Source organism: Dendrobates tinctorius, unplaced genomic scaffold (genome assembly GCF_039654945.1).
Source record: "Dendrobates tinctorius isolate UK_male_01 unplaced genomic scaffold, ASM3965494v1 ptg000224l, whole genome shotgun sequence".
Classification (NCBI taxonomy): domain Eukaryota; kingdom Metazoa; phylum Chordata; class Amphibia; order Anura; family Dendrobatidae; genus Dendrobates; species Dendrobates tinctorius.
This window is the reverse complement of record NW_027361891.1, coordinates 3,660,645-3,683,826: the sequence shown is the minus strand read 5'-3', so window position 1 is coordinate 3,683,826 and position 23,182 is coordinate 3,660,645. Positions and strand designations below refer to the sequence as shown.

At 46.6% G+C, this 23,182-nt stretch overlaps 1 protein-coding gene across 3 annotated transcripts in view; it reads left to right on the top strand.

Moving 5' to 3' along the window:
* Positions 1-192: 192 nt before the first annotated feature.
* The window catches only part of TBC1D30 (TBC1 domain family member 30), a 100,443-nt gene continuing 77,453 nt past the window's right edge, over positions 193-23,182 (top strand). For 2 of the 3 annotated variants that reach the window (XM_073555451.1, XM_073555449.1), the window contains exons 1-2: positions 193-343; positions 4,923-5,901. In XM_073555451.1, the coding sequence (XP_073411552.1) occupies positions 5,433-5,901 (469 nt within the window). In that variant the 5' untranslated portion in view covers positions 193-343; positions 4,923-5,432. Of the gene's footprint in view, positions 344-404; positions 524-4,922; positions 5,902-23,182 lie in introns of those variants that run through there. The other variant, XM_073555450.1, reaches the window with a different exon arrangement.

The window sequence follows — 23,182 nt, the reverse complement described above, 5'->3', positions numbered from 1 at the left end:
AGAGGCTGGCCTTGTGCAGAGGCTGGCAGTGCCATCGGGGCACTGACAGGCTGCATGATGCCACCATGCCTGCCGTGAGGGGGGTTTATCTCCCGGTTTCATGCGCATCATTACTGTAAACACCATGTGAGCATGGCAGTATTTGCACATCCTGGCACATGTCGCCTCCACTTGTCATCAGGTCCTGTATGCTCTCCCCAAATCCCGGCTCCCGCCCTCCTCACAGTCTGGCTCCTCCCTGCTGAACTCCACAGCCGTGCTCAGTGCTCCGACACCCACGGGCAGACGAGTCGCGGACCGGTGACGGCGGCTGCTCAGCATGGCCGCACAGCCATAGCCCCAGGTGTGTATGCCATGTCGTGTGTGCACGGCGCCACTGCCAGAGTGTGCGTCTTTCCGTGGCAGGACGGGATGCACTGCGGGAGGAAACTTACCAGGGAGGAAATGCCATGAGCACTGCAGTCACTATGTGCCGCTCCTGGAGTGCTGCCGGGAGACTCCATACTTCTCTCTCAGCGTAGTAGTAAGTTGGTAGGATGCCATGTTATTCCAGGGCTGTGTGTGCCCAATATCAAGGTGACTACAAGATGTCACAATGGGGCAGCGTCCTGTGGGTCCATTTTTGTTACTTTAACTATATTTTTTTAATTGAAATCCATTAAAAATATTAATAAGAAGTGAAGTAATCCGCGCCCCGTGACGTCCGTTCCCTGCAGTGAAGAGTGCGCTTTTTTTTTAATGCATTTGTGACAACTTGTACGCGAACCTGGGTGAGGGGCACATCACTGCCACTAATGAACAGGTGGCAATGGGGGGCGCACAAGGCCAGAACTTGTGTTGTTCTTGTGAACTGGTAGGGCGTGTGTATGGCACGTTGTTGGTGACCCCAGCAAAGAGGTGGCGCAGCGACACAAACAAAAAAAAAATTAAAAGTTTTGTTCCAGAGAAGCAGAAGCCTCTTGGGTACACATTAACGGGATTATTTATAACTCCTATATATCCTCCAACGCCCCCCGCTAATTTATGACCACAGGCAGGTATGGATTGGGGCTTTTAAATCACACAGGCCCAAGTTGTCCCAGTCCCCAAGCACCATATGGAATATATTACTAATATTACCCTGGACGGAGGAAAGAAAGATTTACTACAAGACCAATATTTCTGATGATACCCGTGGCCTGCTGGGGTAAGTGATGGAGTCAGCGATTTGGTGCTCCTTCACAACTGTTAACAGTATGGGTGTCGAGAACACGGATTCTGTTAACAACGTAGCAGACAAGGCAGCCCACAACCAGACAGGCCCTTCTGGCATTTGCCAGAATTGCCAGATGGCCAGTCCGGCCCTGACACAGACCACATCAAAGCTGAATGTTCAGCGAAACACGCTTGTAAAAGCCATGCTGCCAAATTTTTTATTAAAACTGATTGCAAAAAAAATGAGTTTTATCCCCAGATACATGCCTGTAATTAAATAAAAAGCAATGTCCCCACAGGTGGTTAGGCACAGCCAATGGTGAGACACCATTACATTTTTTTGTTAGTCTTTTGCGATGTGGAGGATGATTTGTCCAAGCTGCAATTACCGTGCTCTGTATTTCATCTCTAAATGCATTATGCAGCACAGTAAAGACATTACAATCTCGGGCTCCTGCCAGCTTGTGTTGTCCCCTGCCTGGCACTCACAGATTGGCAGCTTCTGTTCTGCCTGGTTACTCTGCATCCCAGTTACTACTGGCGTCAAAAAGGCCTGTATTGTCAGTGAATGATCCTCCTACTATCAGGAGTGCTGTGACACCACATTAAGGCCAGGCCACATTCCTCCTACTATCAGGAGTGCTGTGACACCACATTAAGGCCTGGCCACACTCCTCCTACTATCAGGATTGCTGTGACACCACATTAAGGCCAGGCCACATTCCTCCTACTATCAGGAGTGCTGTGACACCACATTAAGGCCAGGCCACATTCCTCCTACTATCAGGAGTGCTGTGACACCACATTAAGGCCTGGCCACACTCCTCCTACTATCAGGAGTGCTGTGACACCACATTAAGGCCTGGCCACACTCCTCCTACTATCAGGAGTGCTGTGACACCACATTAAGGCCAGGCCACACTCCTCCTACTATCAGGAGTGCTGTGACACCACATTAAGGCCTGGCCACACTCCTCCTACTATCAGGAGTGCTGTGACACCACATTGCCTGGCCACATTCCTCCTACTATCAGGAGTGCTGTGACACCACATTAAGGCCTGGCCACACTCCTCCTACTATCAGGAGTGCTGTGACACCACATTAAGGCCAGGCCACATTCCTCCTACTATCAGGAGTGCTGTGACACCACATTAAGGCCTGGCCACACTCCTCCTACTATCAGGATTGCTGTGACACCACATTAAGGCCAGGCCACATTCCTCCTACTATCAGGAGTGCTGTGACACCACATTAAGGCCAGGCCACATTCCTCCTACTATCAGGAGTGCTGTGACACCACATTAAGGCCAGGCCACATTCCTCCTACTATCAGGATTGCTGTGACACCACATTAAGGCCAGGCCACATTCCTCCTACTATCAGGAGTGCTGTGACACCACATTAAGGCCTGGCCACACTCCTCCTACTATCAGGAGTGCTGTGACACCACATTAAGGCCAGGCCACACTCCTCCTACTATCAGGATTGCTGTGACACCACATTAAGGCCAGGCCACACTCCTCCTACTATCAGGATTGCTGTGACACCACATTAAGGCCAGGCCACACTCCTCCTACTATCAGGATTGCTGTGACACCACATTAAGGCCAGGCCACACTCCTCCTACTATCAGGATTGCTGTGACACCACATTAAGGCCAGGCCACACTCCTCCTACTATCAGGATTGCTGTGACACCACATTAAGGCCAGGCCACACTCCTCCTACTATCAGGAGTGCTGTGACACCACATTAAGGCCAGGCCACACTCCTCCTACTATCAGGATTGCTGTGACACCACATTAAGGCCAGGCCACACTCCTCCTACTATCAGGATTGCTGTGACACCACATTAAGGCCAGGCCACACTCCTCCTACTATCAGGATTGCTGTGACACCACATTAAGGCCAGGCCACACTCCTCCTACTATCAGGATTGCTGTGACACCACATTAAGGCCAGGCCACACTCCTCCTACTATCAGGATTGCTGTGACACCACATTAAGGCCAGGCCACACTCCTCCTACTATCAGGATTGCTGTGACACCACATTAAGGCCAGGCCACACTCCTCCTACTATCAGGAGTGCTGTGACACCACATTAAGGCCAGGCCACACTACTCCTACTATCAGGATTGCTGTGACACCACATTAAGGCCAGGCCACATTCCTCCTACTATCAGGAGTGCTGTGACACCACATTAAGGCCAGGCCACATTCCTCCTACTATCAGGAGTGCTGTGACACCACATTAAGGCCAGGCCACATTCCTCCTACTATCAGGATTGCTGTGACACCACATTAAGGCCAGGCCACATTCCTCCTACTATCAGGAGTGTTGTGACACCACATTAAGGCCTGGCCACACTCCTCCTACTATCAGGAGTGCTGTGACACCACATTAAGGCCAGGCCACACTCCTCCTACTATCAGGATTGCTGTGACACCACATTAAGGCCAGGCCACACTCCTCCTACTATCAGGATTGCTGTGACACCACATTAAGGCCAGGCCACACTCCTCCTACTATCAGGAGTGCTGTGACACCACATTAAGGCCAGGCCACACTCCTCCTACTATCAGGATTGCTGTGACACCACATTAAGGCCAGGCCACACTCCTCCTACTATCAGGATTGCTGTGACACCACATTAAGGCCAGGCCACATTCCTCCTACTATCAGGAGTGCTGTGACACCACATTAAGGCCTGGCCACACTCCTCCTACTATCAGGAGTGCTGTGACACCACATTAAGGCCAGGCCACACTCCTCCTACTATCAGGATTGCTGTGACACCACATTAAGGCCAGGCCACACTCCTCCTACTATCAGGATTGCTGTGACACCACATTAAGGCCAGGCCACACTCCTCCTACTATCAGGAGTGCTGTGACACCACATTAAGGCCAGGCCACACTATCTAAACCTCAGACTTAGCATAGTTTCCAATAGAGTACACTGCAAACATTTCTCATCCACATTATTAAAGGTATGGGGCACTTGTGCCAGTTTTAGTAGATGCAGTTTAGGGCATGTCTGTTATATGCAAAACAATTTGGAGCTTTTTCACTTGCCTGCCGCTGACACCATTTTAAGGAAAAATGGGTAGATCTTAGGCTGTGTGCACACGCTGCGGATTTTGCTGCGGTGTACAGTACCATGATTCCCTATGGGAATCAAAAACCGCAGTGCAGACGGTGCGGAATTTTCCGCGCGGATTATCTGCGGTTTTCAATCCGCAGAAAGAATTGACATGTCAATTCTTTCTGCGGATTCTCCTGCGGTTTGCCATCTCCTCCATTGAGGAGATGAAAAACCGCAGGGCAAAACCGCAGAGCAATCCGCAGGTAAAACCGCAGGTCTTTTGACCTGTGGTTTCACCTACGGATTTTACAAAATCCGCGCGGATGAATCCGCACATAATCCGCAGCGTGTGCACACAGCCTTAAGGTGTAGACATGGCTTCTTGTGGACTTACAAATTTACTCTAGTTCACACCTGTAAATTCTCCCATAGTGTAATAACCATTTGCATCATCATGCAATAGATATCACTAAAGAAGACTGGCAGTGCCCAATTTACTACTCCTGGGCACACTGCACACTCTTAACGAGAGTAAACAGCAAACCTGGACGTGTTTACCCAAAAAAGACCGGTTGTGTATCGTCTTTTTTAACCTATTTGTTTGCATAGTGTAACTATCATTTTCTTGTTTCCTGTACACAGGGACTGCAGTAATGGATGGTATCTGGTTGCATTTTGTGCCGAAAGGAAAAATAAGAAGTGTCAGTATTTTCCATGATTGTCCCTTCCACTGCGAAGACATTTGGGTAGTTTGCCCTCCTTTCCTGCCGCCTTATTCCTGCCACCCCACCCATCCTGCTAAAAAGTGAACTGGGAAAGTTGACGTGCATGTCTGCAAAGTGCAGCAGGTGGAATGACTGGAGACGTCACTCTACTTGTACACCTGTTACACAAGTTCCTGAGAAAACTTACCGGGCAGGTTTCTTCCACTGTGACTCAGAAGAAGGGGAGAGTAAATAAATGTGGCAGCTCAGGAGTGTGGACATAATAATGGAAAGTGCTGTAGTCCCTCCCTGCCTCTGATTAGTACATTCCTGGAACTTTCTCCGTGAAATTGGGATCCGCTGCTGGAGAATAAAAGACAGATCCGCGTTGGTATGGATGAGGTCTTCTCAGCATTGTTTGTGGATGATATGAGCATGTACTGACACCATGTCTGGAGATGAATCTGTCTATGATGAATTATGTATAGATGATCAGAGTGATGTATTTGTCAACCACACTCATCCTGACTCTGCTTTCACACAAAACCTGAATTCATGGCCTAATACTTACCCAGTTGTCTGGCCGCTTCCATCTTCTGAAGATTATGATGCACAGGTGCCTCCTAGTGAGAACTCGAGTGGAAGAGGTAGCACTGATGGTGCCAACTTTAATTATTCCCAGGAAGTCCGCAGCCGTACCTCATCCCTGGTGAATGGATTGCTTACAGAACTCTATGACAGTTATCGGAATGGATCAGGGTCTGGTCTTGGCCTGTATCATGACAGCGTGGACAGCTCGACAGAAGCATCTGGGTCAGATGCCTTTCTTAGTAGGAGTAACCCTGAGTCAGGATTCTTGTTAGAGCTGTCCGAGAAGCAGAGCCGTCGGCATCAGCTACAGTTCCTGAGGCAGAAAGGTAAGTGACGCACCTTTGTGCCAGATCATGCAAGACAACGTATTCATGTGTAACCTAGGCCTCTTTCACTCATTACATTCAATGACAATTCTATTCTCTTCTGTTTTTGTGGGGACAACTGCACCATTCTCATCAGTTGGGATTTTTGTAAATTGTGGCATTCACACACCACCGAATTTTCGTTGCATCTTACATTCATCGATTGAGCCTTGAATTAGATCTTGGTTGTGGATTATCAAGCACTTTGCACTTTCAGACTTGCACTACAATAAACCTTTATTTATGTTTTCAGTTTTATTAGAAAGTGTTCTGTGCTTTTTAGTACAGTAAAGCAAAAATGAGTGAACTTTATTATTAAGGCATAGTTAATTTGGCATTGTAATCTGCTGTTGTATTTAAAGGGGTATTCCCAAGGTTTGGCCACAGTATGTCTGTCCTGCATAGTACATCGCTGTTGCTGTCCACTACATCAAGGTGGAAAATGTTATTCTGTAAATATGTCATAAATGTCTGTACTGGGCAGCATAATGCTTATGTCTGTCTGTCTGTCTATATTATATACTGCTCACAAAAATAAAGGGAGCACTAAAATACTGCATCCTAGATATTACTAAATGAAATATTCCAGTTAAAAATCTTTATTCATTGCATAATGGGATGTGTTCAGAACAATAAAACATAAAAATGATCAACGTAAATCAAGCTTAATATCCCATGGAATATCAATTTGGAATGATATTCAAAATCAAAGTGTAAAATCAAATTACAGACTGATCCAACTTCAGTGGAAATGCCTCAAGACAAGGAAATGATGCTCAGTAGCCTGTATGACCTCCCTACAATGCCTGAGCATGGTACTGATCAGGTGGCCGATGTACTCCTGAGGGATCTCCTCCCAGACCTGGACTAAAGCATCCGCCAACTCCTGGACAGTCTGTGGTGCAACGTGATGGTGGATGGAGCGAGACATGATATCCCAGATGTGCTCAATCGGATTCAGGTCTGGGGAATGGGCGGGCCAGTCCATAGCTTTAATGCCTTCATCTTGCAGGAACTGATGACACACTCCAGCCACATGAGGTCTGGCATTGTCCTGCATTAGGAGGAACCCAGGGCCAGCACCAGCATATGGTCTCACAAGTGGTCTGAGGATCTCCTCTCAGTACCTAATGGCAGTCAGGCTACCTCTGGTGAGCACATGGAGGGCTGTGCGGCCCTCCAAAAAGATGCCACCCCACACCATTACTGACCCACTGCCAAACCGGTTATGCTGAAGGATGTTGCAGGCAGCAGATCGCTCTCCACAGTATCTCCAGACTCTGTCACGTCTGTCACGTGCTCAGTGTGAACCTGCTTTCATCTGTGAAGAGCACAGGGCGCCAGTGGTGAATTTTCCAATCCTGGTTTTCTGTGGCAAATGTCACGCGTCCTGCACAGTGTTGGGCTGTGAGCACATCCCCCATCTGTGGACGTCGGGCTCTCAGACCATCCTAATGGAGTCGGTTTCTAACTGACATATGCACATTTGTGGCCTGCTGGAGGTCATTTTGCAGGGCTCTGGCAGTGTTCCTCCTTGCACAAAGGCAGAGGTAGCGGTCCTGCTGCTGGGTTGTTGTCCTTCTACGGCCCCCTCCACATCTCCTGGTGTACTGTCCTGTCTCCTGGTAGCGCCTCAAGCCTCTGGACAATATGCTGACAGACACAGCAAACCTTCTTGCCACATCTTGCATTGATGCGCCAATCCTGGATGAGCTGCACTACCTGAACCTCTTGTGTGGGTTGTAGAGTATGTCTCATGCTACCATGACCAACAATCAAAAGTGACCAAAACATCAGCCAGAAAGCAATGGTACTGAGATGTGGTCTGTGATCCCCACCTGCAGAATCACTCCTTTATTGATTTGTCTCGATAATTGCCAATAATTTCCATCTGTTGTCTATTCCATTTGCACCAGCAGCATGTGAAATGGATTGTCAATCAGTGTTGCTTCCTAAGTGCACAGTTTGATTTCACAGAAGTTTGATTTACTTGGAGTTATATTCTGTTGTTTAAGTGTTCCTTTTATTTTTTTGAGCAATGAATATATCTGTGTCCACCAAAGGGGTGGTCTGGTACCTAAAATGTCCTTTTAAAATATAAATCTTTACACCCTAACCACAATCCTCTACACTCCTCACTATCCTGCTAATTCCTAAATTTTTCTTTTTTATTCCACTTTTACTTCCAGTGATGTTTCATTTGAGAGGAATCTCAAGCAGAAAGTCGCAGGAGGCTGGGGCTGCACTCGCTTCCCTGCAGCGCTTATCACTCTTTCAGGAAAAGGACATAACAGGGGGCATTGCAGCAGTTACTTACTACAGTTTTTTGTATCGCCGCCCTCTAAACATGTCCTGGATCCATGGTCATAGTGATAGATGCTGCGGGAGAGGTGAGTGCAGTGCCCGTAATTCGCTACTCTCGCCACCGCATTTTATAACTGAAAGAAGACGTCGCTAGCAGGCAGAGATTGAAGCAGCGTGACACCTGATGACGATTCATTTTAAGGTGGTGCTTAAAGCTGACAGTTGGCGTTAATGTCAGTCGCTGCACAGGCGCATATTCCTTCAGGCATAAATGGCTATGATGGCAAAAATCTTTTAATATTTATCTGTAATAATTAGAATGAAGCCAGTGAGCTTTGCTTCTATACTAGGAAAGATATTTGAACAAATTTGAACAAATTATTAAATAGCATATATGTAAGTACTTGGATGAGAATACAGTAATTAACCAGAGCAAGCATGGGTTTGTAGCAAACAAGTCATGCCAGACTCATTAATTTACTTCTAAGTTGGAATCACTGAGTGAGTGGATCAGGGAAATGCTGTAGATATAGTATATCTTGACTTCAGCAAAGCATCTGAAAAAATGACCAAGTATGGGATTGACAAGGTTACGGTTAGGTGGATTCATAACTGGCTTAGTGATCATGCTCAAATAGTGGTAATAAATGGTTGCACATCCAATTGGAAGTGTGTTTCAAGTGGGGTATCACAAGGCTCTGTATTTGTCCCAGTGTTCAACATTTTTATAAATGATCTAGATAAGGGAAGTGATGGTAAACGAATCAAATTTGCAGACAGTGCAATGATAGGAGGGATAACTAACCCTAGAGAAGACAGAGAAAGGCTTCAGAAGGATGTACATACGTTTGAACAGTGGGCAATGACTAATAGAATGGTATTTAACAGGGAGAAATGCAAGATTCTGCATCTGGGCAAGAAAAATGAAAATTTACTACAGAATGGGAGGAATTGAACTAAACAACAGCACGTGTGAAAAAGACTTGGGTATACTACTAGGTCACAGACTGCACATGAGTCAACAATGTGATGCAGCAGCAGCAAAAAAGGCAAATACTGTCCTGGGATTTATTAAGGGAAGCATAGAGTCTAGATCACTTGAAGTAATTATCTCCCTCTACTCCTTTTTGTTCAGATCTAATCTGGAATACTGCATCCAGTTCTGGGCACCGCATTTAAAAAAAAAAAAAAAAAATCTAAACTGGAGCAAGCTCAGAAATTGCTTTCCAGGATGGTTAGTGGACTGCAATCTGTCCTATGAGGAATAGTTAAAGGATATGGGAATGTTTAACTTGCAAAAAAGAAGGCTATGGCCTGTTTCACACATCCGTTTTTCCCCATCAGTCAAAATCCGCCGTTTTGCAAAAAAAAAAACGAACGGATCCACCATTTTTCTTGGCGGATCCGTTTTTTTTCCCCATTGACTTGTATTAACGGCGGATCTTGACGGATGGTCATCCGTTCGATCCGTTTTATACGGATCCGCCAAGATTTTGCCGTCCGCTGAGCGGACAGGACGGACAATGAAACGTTTTTTCCCCCGGCCTGATCAGCATTTCCTATTGCGCATGCCCGGGAGAAATGCCTGTGTCGGAAATTTAACCCTAAACTCAGTTCTGGCGTGTCTCTCTCTCTCTCTCTCTCTCTCTCTCTCTCTCTCTCGCACTCACTCACTCGCTCTCTCTCTCTCCTTCCTCCCCCCCCCCCCCCACCGGATCCGTTAAAACAACGGTCCGGTGCCAACCGTACAGGAACGGATCCGTTGTCCGCCATCTTAGCGGATTTTAACTCAAGGAAAAAACTGATGTTTGAAACAAGCCTAAGAAGAGACTTATTAGCTGTCTACAAATATCTGAAGGGATGTCACAGTGTAGAGGGATAATCCTTATTCACATTTGCACATGGAAACACGAGAAGCAATGGTTTGAAAATGAGAAGATACAGATTAGATATTAGAAAAAATGTTTGACATTGAGGGTGATCAATGAATAGAACAGGCCGCCATGAGAGATGGTGAGTTCTCCTTGAATGGAATTTTTTTCAAACAGTGGCTGAGATCTTTCTGAGATGGTTTAGTGAATTTTGCATTAGGCTCTTCCAGCTCTAACATTCTATGAACCCCTATTGTCATAGCATTGTTCTCGTGGACCAATTCTGCTTGCCTTACATGTCACTGTATAGAAAATGAATGGATTCACACTGTATTTGGAGGAACTGTTCTTATGTTTTGCACAAAAAAGGGCATATTTCAATACTAGGTAAACTGAAAAACTTTAGAAAAACAAAAAAACTGAATTGGAGTAGACTTAAATAACATGCATGATGTAAAAGCGTGTTCACACTGGTCATAAAGCTGTCCCACCACGAAAAACTTTCCGTAGGGAAATGCATATGAAGTAGTGGGAACCTTAAAATCATGAGTAACCTTAAAGAGAAGAACTTCTATGTGATATTTTCACAAGTCAAAAAATAACTGGCCGGGTGTCAAACATGATCGCAGCGTTCCGGGAGCAGGTAGAGGGGCTGTCAGCTGTGACAGCCCCTCTGCCTTTGGATCGGAGACCCCGCGGCTTGACGCAGGGTCCTGATCGCTGCCATGGAGACCCGATGTCGTCATGATGACATCGGGGGCTCTAAAGCTGAGAGACTTCCTGTCATGTGCAGTGCATGTCAGGACGTCTCTCAGGTTAGTGAGAAATCCATGCAGCGCTGACAGCTTCTATAGCATGCAGCTCTGCATGCTGTAGAAGCGATCAGGCTTCACAAAATGTGGGTCAAGGTGTGAAAGTAAGAATTAAATAAAATTGTTTTTTAAAATAATTGTAAAAATATTTTAAAAAATAATAAATCAATATTTATTCCATCATTAAATCAATATTTAAATAAAAAAATCTAAACAATAAAAGTACACACATTTAGTATCGCCGCATCCGTAACGATCCGATCTATAAAACTGTCCTGTTAGTTAACCCCTTTAGTGGACACCATTAGAAAAGGCAAAAAAAAATGCTTTATCATACCGCCGAACAAAAAGTGGAATAACACGCAATCAAAAAGGATATAAATAAATGTGGTACCGCTGAAAATGTCATTTTGTCCCGCAAAAAGCAAGCCGCTATATAGCTCCATCACCGGAAAAATAAAAAACTGATCTCTCAGAATAACGCGATGCAAAAATAATTTTTTTATATAAAATAGTTTTTATTGTATAAAAGCTTCAAAACACAAAAAAATGATATAAATGAGGAATTGCTGTCATTGTACTGACCCGAAGAATAAAACAGCTTTACCAATTTTACCACACGCGGAACGGTATAAACCCCTTCCCCCCCCCCCCCCCCCCCAAAAAAAAAAAAAAGAAATTCATGAATTGCTGGTTTTTGTTCATTCTGCCTCCCAAGAATCAGAACAAAAAGCAATCAAAAAATGTCAATGGCCCGAAAATGGTACCAATAAAAACATCAACTCATCCCGCAAAAAACAAGACCTCACATGACTCTGTGGGTGAAAATATGGAAAATTATAGCTCTCAAAATGTGGTGATGCCAAAACAATTTTTTGCAATGAAAAGCGTCTTTTAGCATATGACAGCTGATAAACATAAAAACCTGCTATAAACAGTAATTCAAACCCCCCGTTATCACCACCTTAGTTAGGGAAAAGTAGTAAAATAAAAAGTGTTTATTTCCATTTTCTCTTTAGGGTTAGGGTTGGGGCTAAAGTTAGGGTTGGGATTAGGGTTAGGGGTGTGTTAGGGTTAGGTTGGTGGTTAGGGTTGGAGTTAGAATTGGGGGGGTTTCCACTGTTTAGGCACATCAGGTGCTCTCCAAACGTGACATGGCGTCCAATCTCAACTCCAGCCAATTGTGCATTGTTTACCTACACATATGGGGTATCAGCGAACAAATTGTACAACAACTTTTGGGGTCCAATTTCTCCTCTTACCCTTGGTAAAATAAAACAAATTGGATCTGAAGTAAATTTTTTGTGGAAAAAGTTAAATGTTAATTTTTTTTAAAACAGTCAAAAAATTCCTGTGAACCACCTGAAGGGTTAATAAACTTCTTGAATGTGGTTTTGAGCACCTTGTGGGGTGCAGTTTTTAGAATGGTGTCACTTTTGGGTGTGTTCTTTTGGGTATGTTCTATCATATAGACCCCTCAAAGTGACTTCAAATGTGATGTGGTCCCTAAAAATGGTTTTGTAAATTTTGTTGCAAAAATGAGAAATCGCTGGTCAACTTTTAACCCTTATAACTTCCTAACAAAAAAAAAAATTAGTTCCAAAATTGTGCTGATGTAAGGTAGATATGTGGAAAATGTTACTTATTAGGTATTTTGTCTGCCATATCCCTGTGATTTAAGGGCATGAAAACTCATAGTTGGAAAATTGCGAAATTTTGAAACGTTTCACCATATTTCCATTTTTTTTCACAAATAAACACAAGTCATATCAAAGAAATGTTACCACTATCATGAAGTACGATATGTCACGAGTTAACAGTGTCAGGGTGTGTGCACACGCTGCGGATTCTGCTGTGGTTCCGCAGCGGATTTGGCCCTGCGGATCTGCAGCAGTTTCTGCTGCGGTATACAGTACCATTATTCCCTATGGGAAATGGAAACCACAGTGCAGATGCTGCGTAACTTTCTACCCGGATTTTCTGCGGTTTCTAAACCGCAGAAAGAATTGACATGTCAATTCTTTCTGCGGATTCTGCAGCGGTTTACCATCTCCATTGTGGGGATGGTAAAACCGCAGGGCAAAACTGCAGGATAATCCACAGATAAACTGCAGGTCTTTTGACCTGCGGATTTATCTGCAGATTTTGAAAATCCACGCGGATCAATCCACAGCAGATTCCGCAGCGTGTGCACACAGCCTCAGAATCAACAGGATCCATGGAAGCATTCAAGAGTTATTACCTCATAAAGGAACAGTGGTCAGAATTGTAAAAATTGGCCTGGTCATTAACATGCAAACCACCCTTGGGAGTAAAGGGGTTAAAGAGAAGGGTATTTCCATTTCATCCATTCATAGCTGGGATGGCAAATTTTATCTCTCTATCTTGTGGCCTCTAGCACTTGAAACTACAGAAACAGCCAGATATGCTGAGCTGTGATGTTAGTGTAAGGGTGTCGTCACAGCAGGAAGCCCAGCAGGAAGTGACCGACGAGGAATGGTCCAGGAGCTTCTCGCGCGATCAGCGATAACCAGCGGGGGAGCGGGTCGGAGGTAAGTATCACACGCAGCGATATCGCTAGCAATATCGCTGCAACGTCACAAAATCGGTGACTTTACAGCGATATTGCTAGCGATATCGCAGTGTGTAACGGGGGCTTTACTCCTTAAGAAGTGAATGGGAGATCCAGAAACTTTGCAAGCACAGCAGTCTAATGTAATTCCATAATCCCTTAATATTGAGCAGAATTAAGTAAGCGGACACCCCCCCTATATATCTTTGAGCCCCCCCCCCCCCCCCCCACAGCCCCTTACAAAGGTGTATCTAGGCTTTCTGGCACCCGGGGCAAGAATTAGGTTCGGCGCCCCCCCCCCCAAGCACACATGTGATTTGCACACTTAGTCATGTACCGACGAGCTGCTCTTCCTAATGCTCTCAATGTTCAGTCAGAAACTGAGAGAAGCAGAAAGAGAAGCTCGTTGTCACAGGGGTATGAAAATCGCATATGAGTGAAGTGTCCATGTGATGACTACTAGAACCTGCAGAGCTGAATCCTGACGTTGCAGGCTTCTGAATTCTCACAATGAATGCACTGCACACTTTTAGGATTCTCCTGTACTGGAGGCAAGAGTACACGGTCATATCATGTCAGCACAAGCATGTGACATATACTTCTGGCCACATTCCGACTGGACGTGCCCGGCCTTGCTCCGTTCATTTTCATTGAGTGAGGCCACACATGTCTAGTCAGCATGTGACTGTTCAGTGCTCACTGTGAGAATTCAGAAGTCTACAGTCACGTAGAATGTCTGAAGACTCGGCACAAACCTGGACAACCACTTTAATGTTCCTAACAAATAAAAGCATGAGAATAAGTCAGTTTCACAAATAATATTTACATCCAGGTACCTTATAGATGAAGTAGTCTCTGGAGTTGTTCTCCTTCTTTTCTTCTTCTTGTCCAGACCCCATGATAAGTTTTCTCATTCACAGCCATCTCTGCCAGTGGCGTAACTACAAAGTTATGGGCCCCGGTGCGAACTTTCAAATGGGCCCCCCATGCCAAAATACACACGCGGCTCCGCTCCGTCCACCTCGCACACGCGTGGCTCCGCTCCGTCCACCTCGCACACGCACGGAGACACGCGCGGCTCCGCTCCGTCCACACTGTAAACCCCTCCTGACCCCACACATAAACTTACCCTCATCCAGCACCATGGCAACCAGCACAGCACATGACCTGATCACGCTGCTGGCGTCGCTCTGACCCGGCGGTCAGAGCTTCAATTGTACTGGCGTCTATACAGACGACATGAGCCCCACACAGCCTCCCCATGTGCGGCATGAGCCCCGCACAGCCTCCCCATGTGCGGCATGAGCCCCGCACAGCCTCCCCATGTGCGGCATGAGCCCCGCACAGCCTCCCCATGTGCGGCATGTCACCCCCATAGCAGGATACAACAAAGAAAAAAGACATGCTATAATGGCGATCAACCTGAAAAAAATGTATGTAAAATATATAGTACAAAATACAAATTTTATTTAACAAAAGCAGAAAACACATAATCCATTTAAAACCAAATGCCCATAAAAAAGACATGGGTTTTAACCCCACAGACCCAAGGAAAGTATCACAGTCAATACAAATAACAATTTTTTGGCACCTTTTCTAAAGAAAGTAAAGTACTGAATTAATTATTTGCTAAATGTAGCAAGACCTAAGTAGAAAAATACAGTGTATAATGTTAGAAAATCCCAGCCGAAAGGCATATAACAATTCAAAGAAGGTCACTAAGTGCTTTAAATAGTGCAATGGTGGGACTGGCAGAATTATAATAAATCCTTGCCAAAGCAGCCCCACAGACAATTAAGGGGGTACATATAAAGAGACGCAAAGAAATAATGACAATGAGCAGCAGTTAGCTACCACAGAAGAAACATGATCCTAGTGGGAAATGCTGCCACAGCATCCCTTGAAAACAAAATGAAGGGTACCATCCACAGATATTTCCATGTCACCCCCATAGCCTCCCAGTGTGCTCCATGTCACCCCCATAGCCTCCCAGTGTGCTCCATGTTCACCCCCCCTAGAATCCCCATGTTCATACATATGAAAAAAAAAAAACCACATACTCGCCTCGATCCTGTTCCCTAGCGCCCTGCTTCTGTTGCTGTCTCCGATGTGCTAACTCTCCGCGGTATACAGCTGACGCAATGAAATGACGTAATCGCGTCAGCTGTTTCACACGCTGATTGGTGGAGGAAGCAGCCGAAGGCCCCTCCTCCATCAATGCAGTCAGCGCAGATGGAGACAGCCGGCGGGCAAAGTGCTGCCTGTGGACCTCAGGTTTTCAGCTCCACGGCTGTCTTGGACCTGGGCTCTGGCTGTCTCAGTCTGACCCACGGGCGACACTTTGCCCAGGTTTGCCACAGTATATAAAGTATTGGCTTGTGACTGATACTGAGCCACCACCTTATGCAAGCGGAACTGGCTAGAGTTACTTCTGCCTCACTTGACTCTCCCTAATTTGTGATGCTAAAACTGTAATATCTAAGTAGAGAATAATCGCAGGATTTCCAAATACATTATGTGGATAATTACATTTTTTAAACTGCAAATTTTCATTAACTTTTATATTACACCAATTGAAAACCAAAATTTCAAGTAATTACGCTCTGAACATTTTCCAGAAGTCAGTGAAAAGAGAAATTGAAAGGAGCCACAAGTACAGAAGGCAAACTGAAATATATATATAGGGGAACACTTCCCCTGGCGGCAGAAAACCCACATGTTAAATGAATAATTAAATGTCAATCAAAGTTATTTCTCAGAGAATGATTTAACACCACCACGGGCTCTATCTGTTAACTACTTGATGACTAAACCAAACATAGAAAGTCAAGACATAAACAAGAAGGGGAGGAGAGGCTCGAGTCCCTACAGAAAATACATGAAGAGAAAGATCTAATTGCTATTCTGTGCCCAGAAATAGCCCCATGGGGCCCAGACTGTATCAAATCTGTCCACTCTTGCTCCCAGTAAAGCCCCCGTTACACACAGCGAGATCGCTAGCGATATCCCTAAAGCGTCACCGATTTTGTGACGCAGCAGTGATATTGCTAGCGATATCGCTATGTGTGATAATTACCTCCGACCAGCTCCCCCGCTGGTTATCACTGATCGCGCGAGAACGTCCTGGACCGTTTATCGTCGGCCACTTCCTGCTGGCGCCGACGAGCGACGCGTGGACGCGGGCGGGAGGACGTCTTCATCGCCGCGTCTGACAGGTAAGTAACGACCGCCGACCGCTGCTATGTCGCTGGCGAGATCTTCCTGTTTGGCAGCTCACTAGCGACCACTTAGCGATGCACCAGCGATCCTGACCGGGTCGTATCGTGGTCGGAATCGCTGGTGCATCGCTAAATGTAATGGTACCCTAAGGCCATCGTATATCCCATCCTGCGAATATCAACAAATTCTATGTTGATATGGGAGGGGAGGAAGTCTGCTACCAGTGTAGGGCTATCAAGCACCTAGCTGCAGTAAGAACGTGGAGTAACATTCTAGCTAAAATCTCTCCCATACCCCTAGAGAGACATTTAAGAGAAAGATAGCCGGGTCCAACTCCACCTCCACGAAAAGAACCCTGTGGATTAAGGCTCTAACGTCTTCCCAGAAATTAACAATTTCCAGACAAGGCCAAAAAATGTGATACTGAGATCCCACCTCTGAGTCACAGCACGAACAGAGGTTCGAAAGCTGAGGATTTAGTCTTTGGAGGAGCTCTAGGTTATGATACCAGAAAATCAAAATTTTATACTGATTCTCTTTGTAAAGAGAACAAATAGAAGATTTAGCCGCCTTCTACCAAATGTGCTGCCAGGTCTGGGGCGAGAGTCCCATACCTAAAAGACTCCCATCTGCTCATGTACAAATGTTTTAACTGTTGACCTCCATGAGGGCTGTTTATAATCCTATATATTATCAAGATCAATCCCTTAAGTTGATGGGCGTCTTTTGCAAATTTTCTCAAAATCAGAGGATAGAGACAACTTTGACCCTCCGTATAGCGATAGAGCAAGATGTTTAATCTGTATGTACTGAAAAAACTCCCTATTGGATATGGCAAATATAGACTTAATATCATCAAGCAGAATTACCTCCAGCGCTTCCCCCTCTACCAGATCCGCAAATCTGAACAACCCCGCCGAGATCCAAGGGTGGATCATCACAGGGTCCATGCTGTTTGGTATCAGTTGTTGATAAAAGATCTCATTGGCGAATTGGGAGAAGACAGTTTAAACTCCTGCATACACGATAGCCAAACCTCCATTGCAAACATCATAGGACCCAGTAACAAAACTGGAACCTTAATAGGTTTAGCTGTCCATAGTAGGAAGTTCATATGGATTGGGGCCAGCCATAGTTTTTCTATTTCCATCCATTTGTTAAAAGCCAACAGAGAGGCCCAAGAGGCGATTAAACGCAAATGGGGCGACCCAGGCTAATTACATTTTAAGTTTTAAAAAAAATGTGGATGACAATCACTCATCACACCTGGCCTGAGCTTGTGCAAAAATGGATTTGGGCACCTTTCGGGAGCTAGAAAAGCCTACATTTTTTTGGAAATGCTATTGACAGAATATTTGTGTGTGTTCAGGCACTGATTAAAGCATTCAGCCTCATTCGTCTCAAAATTGTTTGATGGGGTATCTACCATAAATATTTTAGGCTACATTCAACACATCCAAGTGCTGTTTGATTATTTTTTTTTTAACTAGACCGCACTCAGACCCATAATAGAATGGATATATTCACACATCCGTTAAAATCACAGTTCTGAGGGTGAGAACCGTGTGACTCCGAACATGTCCTATTCTGACCTGATTTTGCTGATCAGAAAATTACCTTAAATGTATGGAGATTCATGAGACAGTGATACAAATTGAAATGCTCTATTTTCTGCAGTGTTTCACAGATCTGTTGTTTAGTGATAAGTTTAGATAAAAATGTGACCTTCCAAGGTTGTGTTTTTTTTTTTTTTTTTTTTATGTAGCACACCTTCCTTTTGTCTTTAGCCATAATGACGGAAACATATAATTTTTAAAATATCTTTTAATGCTGTACAATTAAATGACTCTTTACTGGAAATTAAAAGCATGACCCAATTAGTCTTAAAAACAGGCCCATACTATCCAGCAAATGTTTTGTTTGTCAATCTGGTAAGTGGTGGTCTTGCATCTGTTAAACCCAGATCCAACCTTCACAATGCCTGATAGGTAAATGTGATGCATCATTCAGTGGTTGCGCTCTGAGTTGTGTGGCCTTTGTAACTGAGAGATGGTATTACTGATAGAGGCTTTAATTTCACAACATAGCAATTCCATTTAGAAAAGAGTCAGACAGCTGTATAACTCGGCTGAGGATCGCAAAACAGTGCTTGTGTAGGTAACAGCAGGTTCACAGGATGCAGTCACGAGACTGAGTGTTGTTTTGGAAAATAACTTTTATGAACTGGAGCCGCTAGGGCTATACTGAGCAACCAAAAAGGGGTAACACTAATTGTCCTCACAGGGACTCAACAACTACACTTTTCTTTAACGAGAATGTGACTGACCCAGTAAGGCCAGCTATTATGGGGCCACGAAACGGCCAACTGCGGGTCCTTATTTCCTAAAGTCAGCTTATCCTTCCTGAAGTCCTTTGGTGTCGCTGATGTGGGTGCTTTGATGTCGCTGATGTGGCTGCTTTGACGTCGCAGCCGCTGGGCCCAGCTGTTGAGGAACTATCATAGTCTTCAGGTGTCCAGCACCCAGGAGAAGTTGAGGCACAACAGGCCCTAAGGGAGTCTTTTGTTGCGGTAACCCCCTGTAGCCACAGCAGGGTCCCGTTCGTTAGCGAGTCCATGGGGACTCCAGTCCCCCCAAGTAGGGTAGTGACGTAGTCTGGAAGAGTGGCAGTTGGAAGGCCACGCGCACGGACTGGGCCTGTGCAAAGAGTCTCTCCATAGGCGAGGAGCAGGCCCCAACTGTAGCGGAGTAATGGCAGCCCTGGGCGGTGATGCACAGGCCGCAACTGCGGACTGTAGTGGGGCGGCAGCGGGCAGGCCGCCACTGCGGACAGGATTGAAGCGGCGGCAGCCGCGGGAGAGAGCGGACAGGCCGCAACGGGCTGGAGCACAGCGGTACTGACTGCAGACGACCGTGGGCAGGTCGTGTCCCCGACTTGGCGGGGGGTGACAGTCTCTGGTCGGTAAGTTCTGTTCCTCCTCTCTGACGGGCACTGAGAATCTCCTCTCTGCTGCCGTTCTCCCCTCTGATCATCGTCGGCCGCTCTAGCTCTCTCACAGTCCCACAGCCTCTTGTTCAGTGTCTGGCGTTACAACAACTGTCTCCCCTGCGCGCCCCCTGCTCCTTTTATACTCGCCCCTCCCCTTGCTGCCCAGTTACGCTCAGTCATCTGCTCTCCTCCTTTGTTCCCCGGGTACTGTTTCCCTAGGAACCCAGATGGCGGTTCCCTTGGTTCCGGCCCAGACAACCCATGGGGGTCCTCCTCCCTACACTCCCCTGCCCTGTAAGCTCGCCAGTCCTCGGGCGAGGGCTTCAGTGTCCTTGAGTTGATCTGCGGAGGTGCCAGTTTTTGTTGCCATATGAACTGGTCTTCAGGGATTTTTGCCGGCAGTTGACCGCTCGGAGCGTTGTAATTCGACTGGGGTGGAGTCTTCTGGGGTGGTGGCCGGTGGCGAGTTAACTAGATCGGGCAGGTTAATTGTGTCAGTTGGTTCGTCATTGAGTAGAGAGCCCCTGGTTATTGGGGAAAAGTCTTCTTCGTCGTCCGGGTCCCAGAACACAGGCAACGGTTCAGAGACCGGAGGGGCAAGTTCAGGTTGTTCCGGGTCGATCGAGATACATGGACGTAACATATTATGGTGCACAATGCGAGTGGGCAGCGTTTCATCCTTCTCGGGTTGTATTTCGTACACCGGTCCCTCCGGATTTATACGGCGTAGGACCCGATAGGGACTCTCTTCCCAGCATGGCTCTAACTTGTTCTGGGGGCATTGATCTAGTACAAGTACTCGGTCTTCGCTTTGGAGGTTGAGAGGTGCAGTTGTATTCTTTCCTGGATGTTGTAAGTCTTGGAGTTTGGTATGTACGATTCGATGAAGAGTTTGCAGCCGTGTCGATGATTTCGGACCCATGAAGATACTCCGGTCCAGGGCTGGGGCTCCTCCGGGTCCAACTCTACGTCCGTGATCCCTTTGCCCTCTTGTCCGAACAGCAGAGTAGGGGGTGTAGCCGGTAATGCGATGTACTCGGTTGTTATAGACCCATACTAATTCAGGGACATATTCGGGCCAACGGGCCTTCTTGTCACTCTCCAGAGTACGCAACATTTGGATTAATGTCCGATTTAAATCGTTCGCAGGCCCCGTTTCCCTGCGGGTGATACGGCGTGGTCCGGGATTTGTCAATACCATAGAGATGGTGTAGTTCCTCCATAACTTTTCCCAAAAAGCATGCTCCTTGATCTGAATGTATCCGTTGAGGACAGTCGTAAACCTGTATTAAGTTTCTGCAAATTGCGGAGGCGGCCGACTCCGCGGTCTGATCTCGAGTGGGGGTGACCACAGCGAACTTAGTGAAATGGTCCACCATGACGAGGCAGTGTTCGTACCCCTGGAATGCGGGATCAATGGTCAGGTAATCCACCGTCAGAAGCTCGAGGGGCGCTGTGGTCACAATTGTTTGTACTGAGGTTCACTGTGCGGGTGGTTTAGCTAATTCACATGGGCGAAAGGTCCGGCAAGTCTCGTCCACAACAGCCTGTAAGCGTGGATGGTAAATTTTCTGTTGTAACCATTGCAAAGTCTTTTGAGCCCTGAAATGAGCCCCTTTTTCGTGGGCTTCTCGAGCCAGTTTGTGGCGTAGGGCTCCGGGCGTAACTACCTGCCAGATTGTCATATAGGTTGTTCATGATGTCTTTTTACGATACAATAGTCCCTTTCGGATTACCAGCCTCTCCCATTGTCGTAACATTAGCGACATGTCCTGAGTCAAAGTTCGTCTCTGGGTGTCAGTGGGCAATTTGCCAGCAGCGACCCACGTCCGGAGAAGTCTAATTTCTTCGTCTTCTTGCTGCTGCTGGATCCACTCGTCCCGGGATTGTTCCAACATGCCTCTTTGGGTCTCCGAGGGAGATACTTTCTGGGTGGCAGCTGTGGGCACGGCAGCGGTGAGGGCGAACGGTATTTCTTCCCCTTCTAGTTCGTCGTCTCGACTCTTCCCTGGGGTTGTATGTCGAATTCTGGAGAGGGCGTCAGCATGTACATTCTCGGCCCCTCTTTTATAGATGATTATATAGTTGAATTTCGCCATCTGGGCCACCCATCTTTGTTCCCGGCTCCCAGTTTGGCGTTTTCCAAATGAGCCAGCGGGTTATTGTCAGTCCGCACCACTACTTTGGAGCCCGCCAGGTACTCTGTGAACTGCTCTGTCATGGCCCACACCACTGTGAGGAGCTCGAGCTTAAAGGAGCTGTAATTGTCAGGGTTGCGCTCGGAATCATGGAGTGAGCGGCTTCCATACGCAATCACTCTCTCCCGGCCGTCTTGAACCTGTGACAACACAGCCCCCAGCCCGTGAAGACTCCCGTCAGTGTGTAGGATGAACGGTAGCGAGAAATCCGCATACGCCAACACCGGGGCATCTGAGAGCGCAGTCTTAAGGTCTTGGAAGGCCTCTTCTTGAGGTTGTTGCCACCGGATTTTCCATCCATTTGCCCCAGCGGGAGCCCCCTTCAGCAGGTCGTGCAGGGATCGAGATGCAAAATTTTTTACGAAACGACGGTAGTATCCGGCCAACCCCAGGAAGGCCCGCATGTCTTTTATCGTCTCGGGGGTAGGCATCCCTGAATAACAGCAACCTTTTCCCGGGACGGCCACACGCCCTCTGCCGAGACGACATGGCCCAGATACTCAATCTGAGAGCGAAATAGGTGGCATTTTTGGGGTTTTACCTTCAACTCGTACTTTTGCAACCGGCCGAGCACCTGCCCCAACCGCTTTAGGTGGTCCTCGAATGTGGCAGCATAGGCGATGATATCGTCCAGGTATATCAACGTGGCCTCAAAATTGAGATCTCCCAGACACTGCTCCATCAAACGCTGAAAGGTCCCCGGGACGTTGGCCAGTCCAAACGGCATTCGATTGAACTGAAATAGTCCCATAAGGCAGTATGAATGCCTTCTTTGCCCTATCTTCTTCTGACATGGGCACCTGCCAGTACCCACTGGCCAGGGCCCAAGTAGAAAAGTATGTCGCCTTCCCCAGGGCGGACAAGGACTCTTCTATGCGGGGCAGTGGGTATAAGTCTTTAATAGTACAAGCATTCAGCTTTCGATAATCCACACAGAATCGTGAGGTACCATCCTTTTTATGGACCAACACAATGGGGGCCGCCCAGGGGCTTTGGCTTTCCCGTATCACCCCCTTTCTCAACATTTGGGCCAACAGAGTTTTCACCTCTTGGTAGATTTGTGGAGGAATCTGTCGATATCGTTCTCGGATGGGGGCCGCCCCTGCCGTGGGAATTTCATGAGTGATGGCGGTGGTACATCCATAATCTTCCTCGTGGCTAGCAAATACTTCATGGTACTGTCCGAGCAGTGCTCTTATCTGGGAGAGCTGGGCTGGAGTTAGTCCGGAGAGCTCAGCCCGCATCTGTTCAAGGATGTTTCGACCCTTCTCCTGAGCT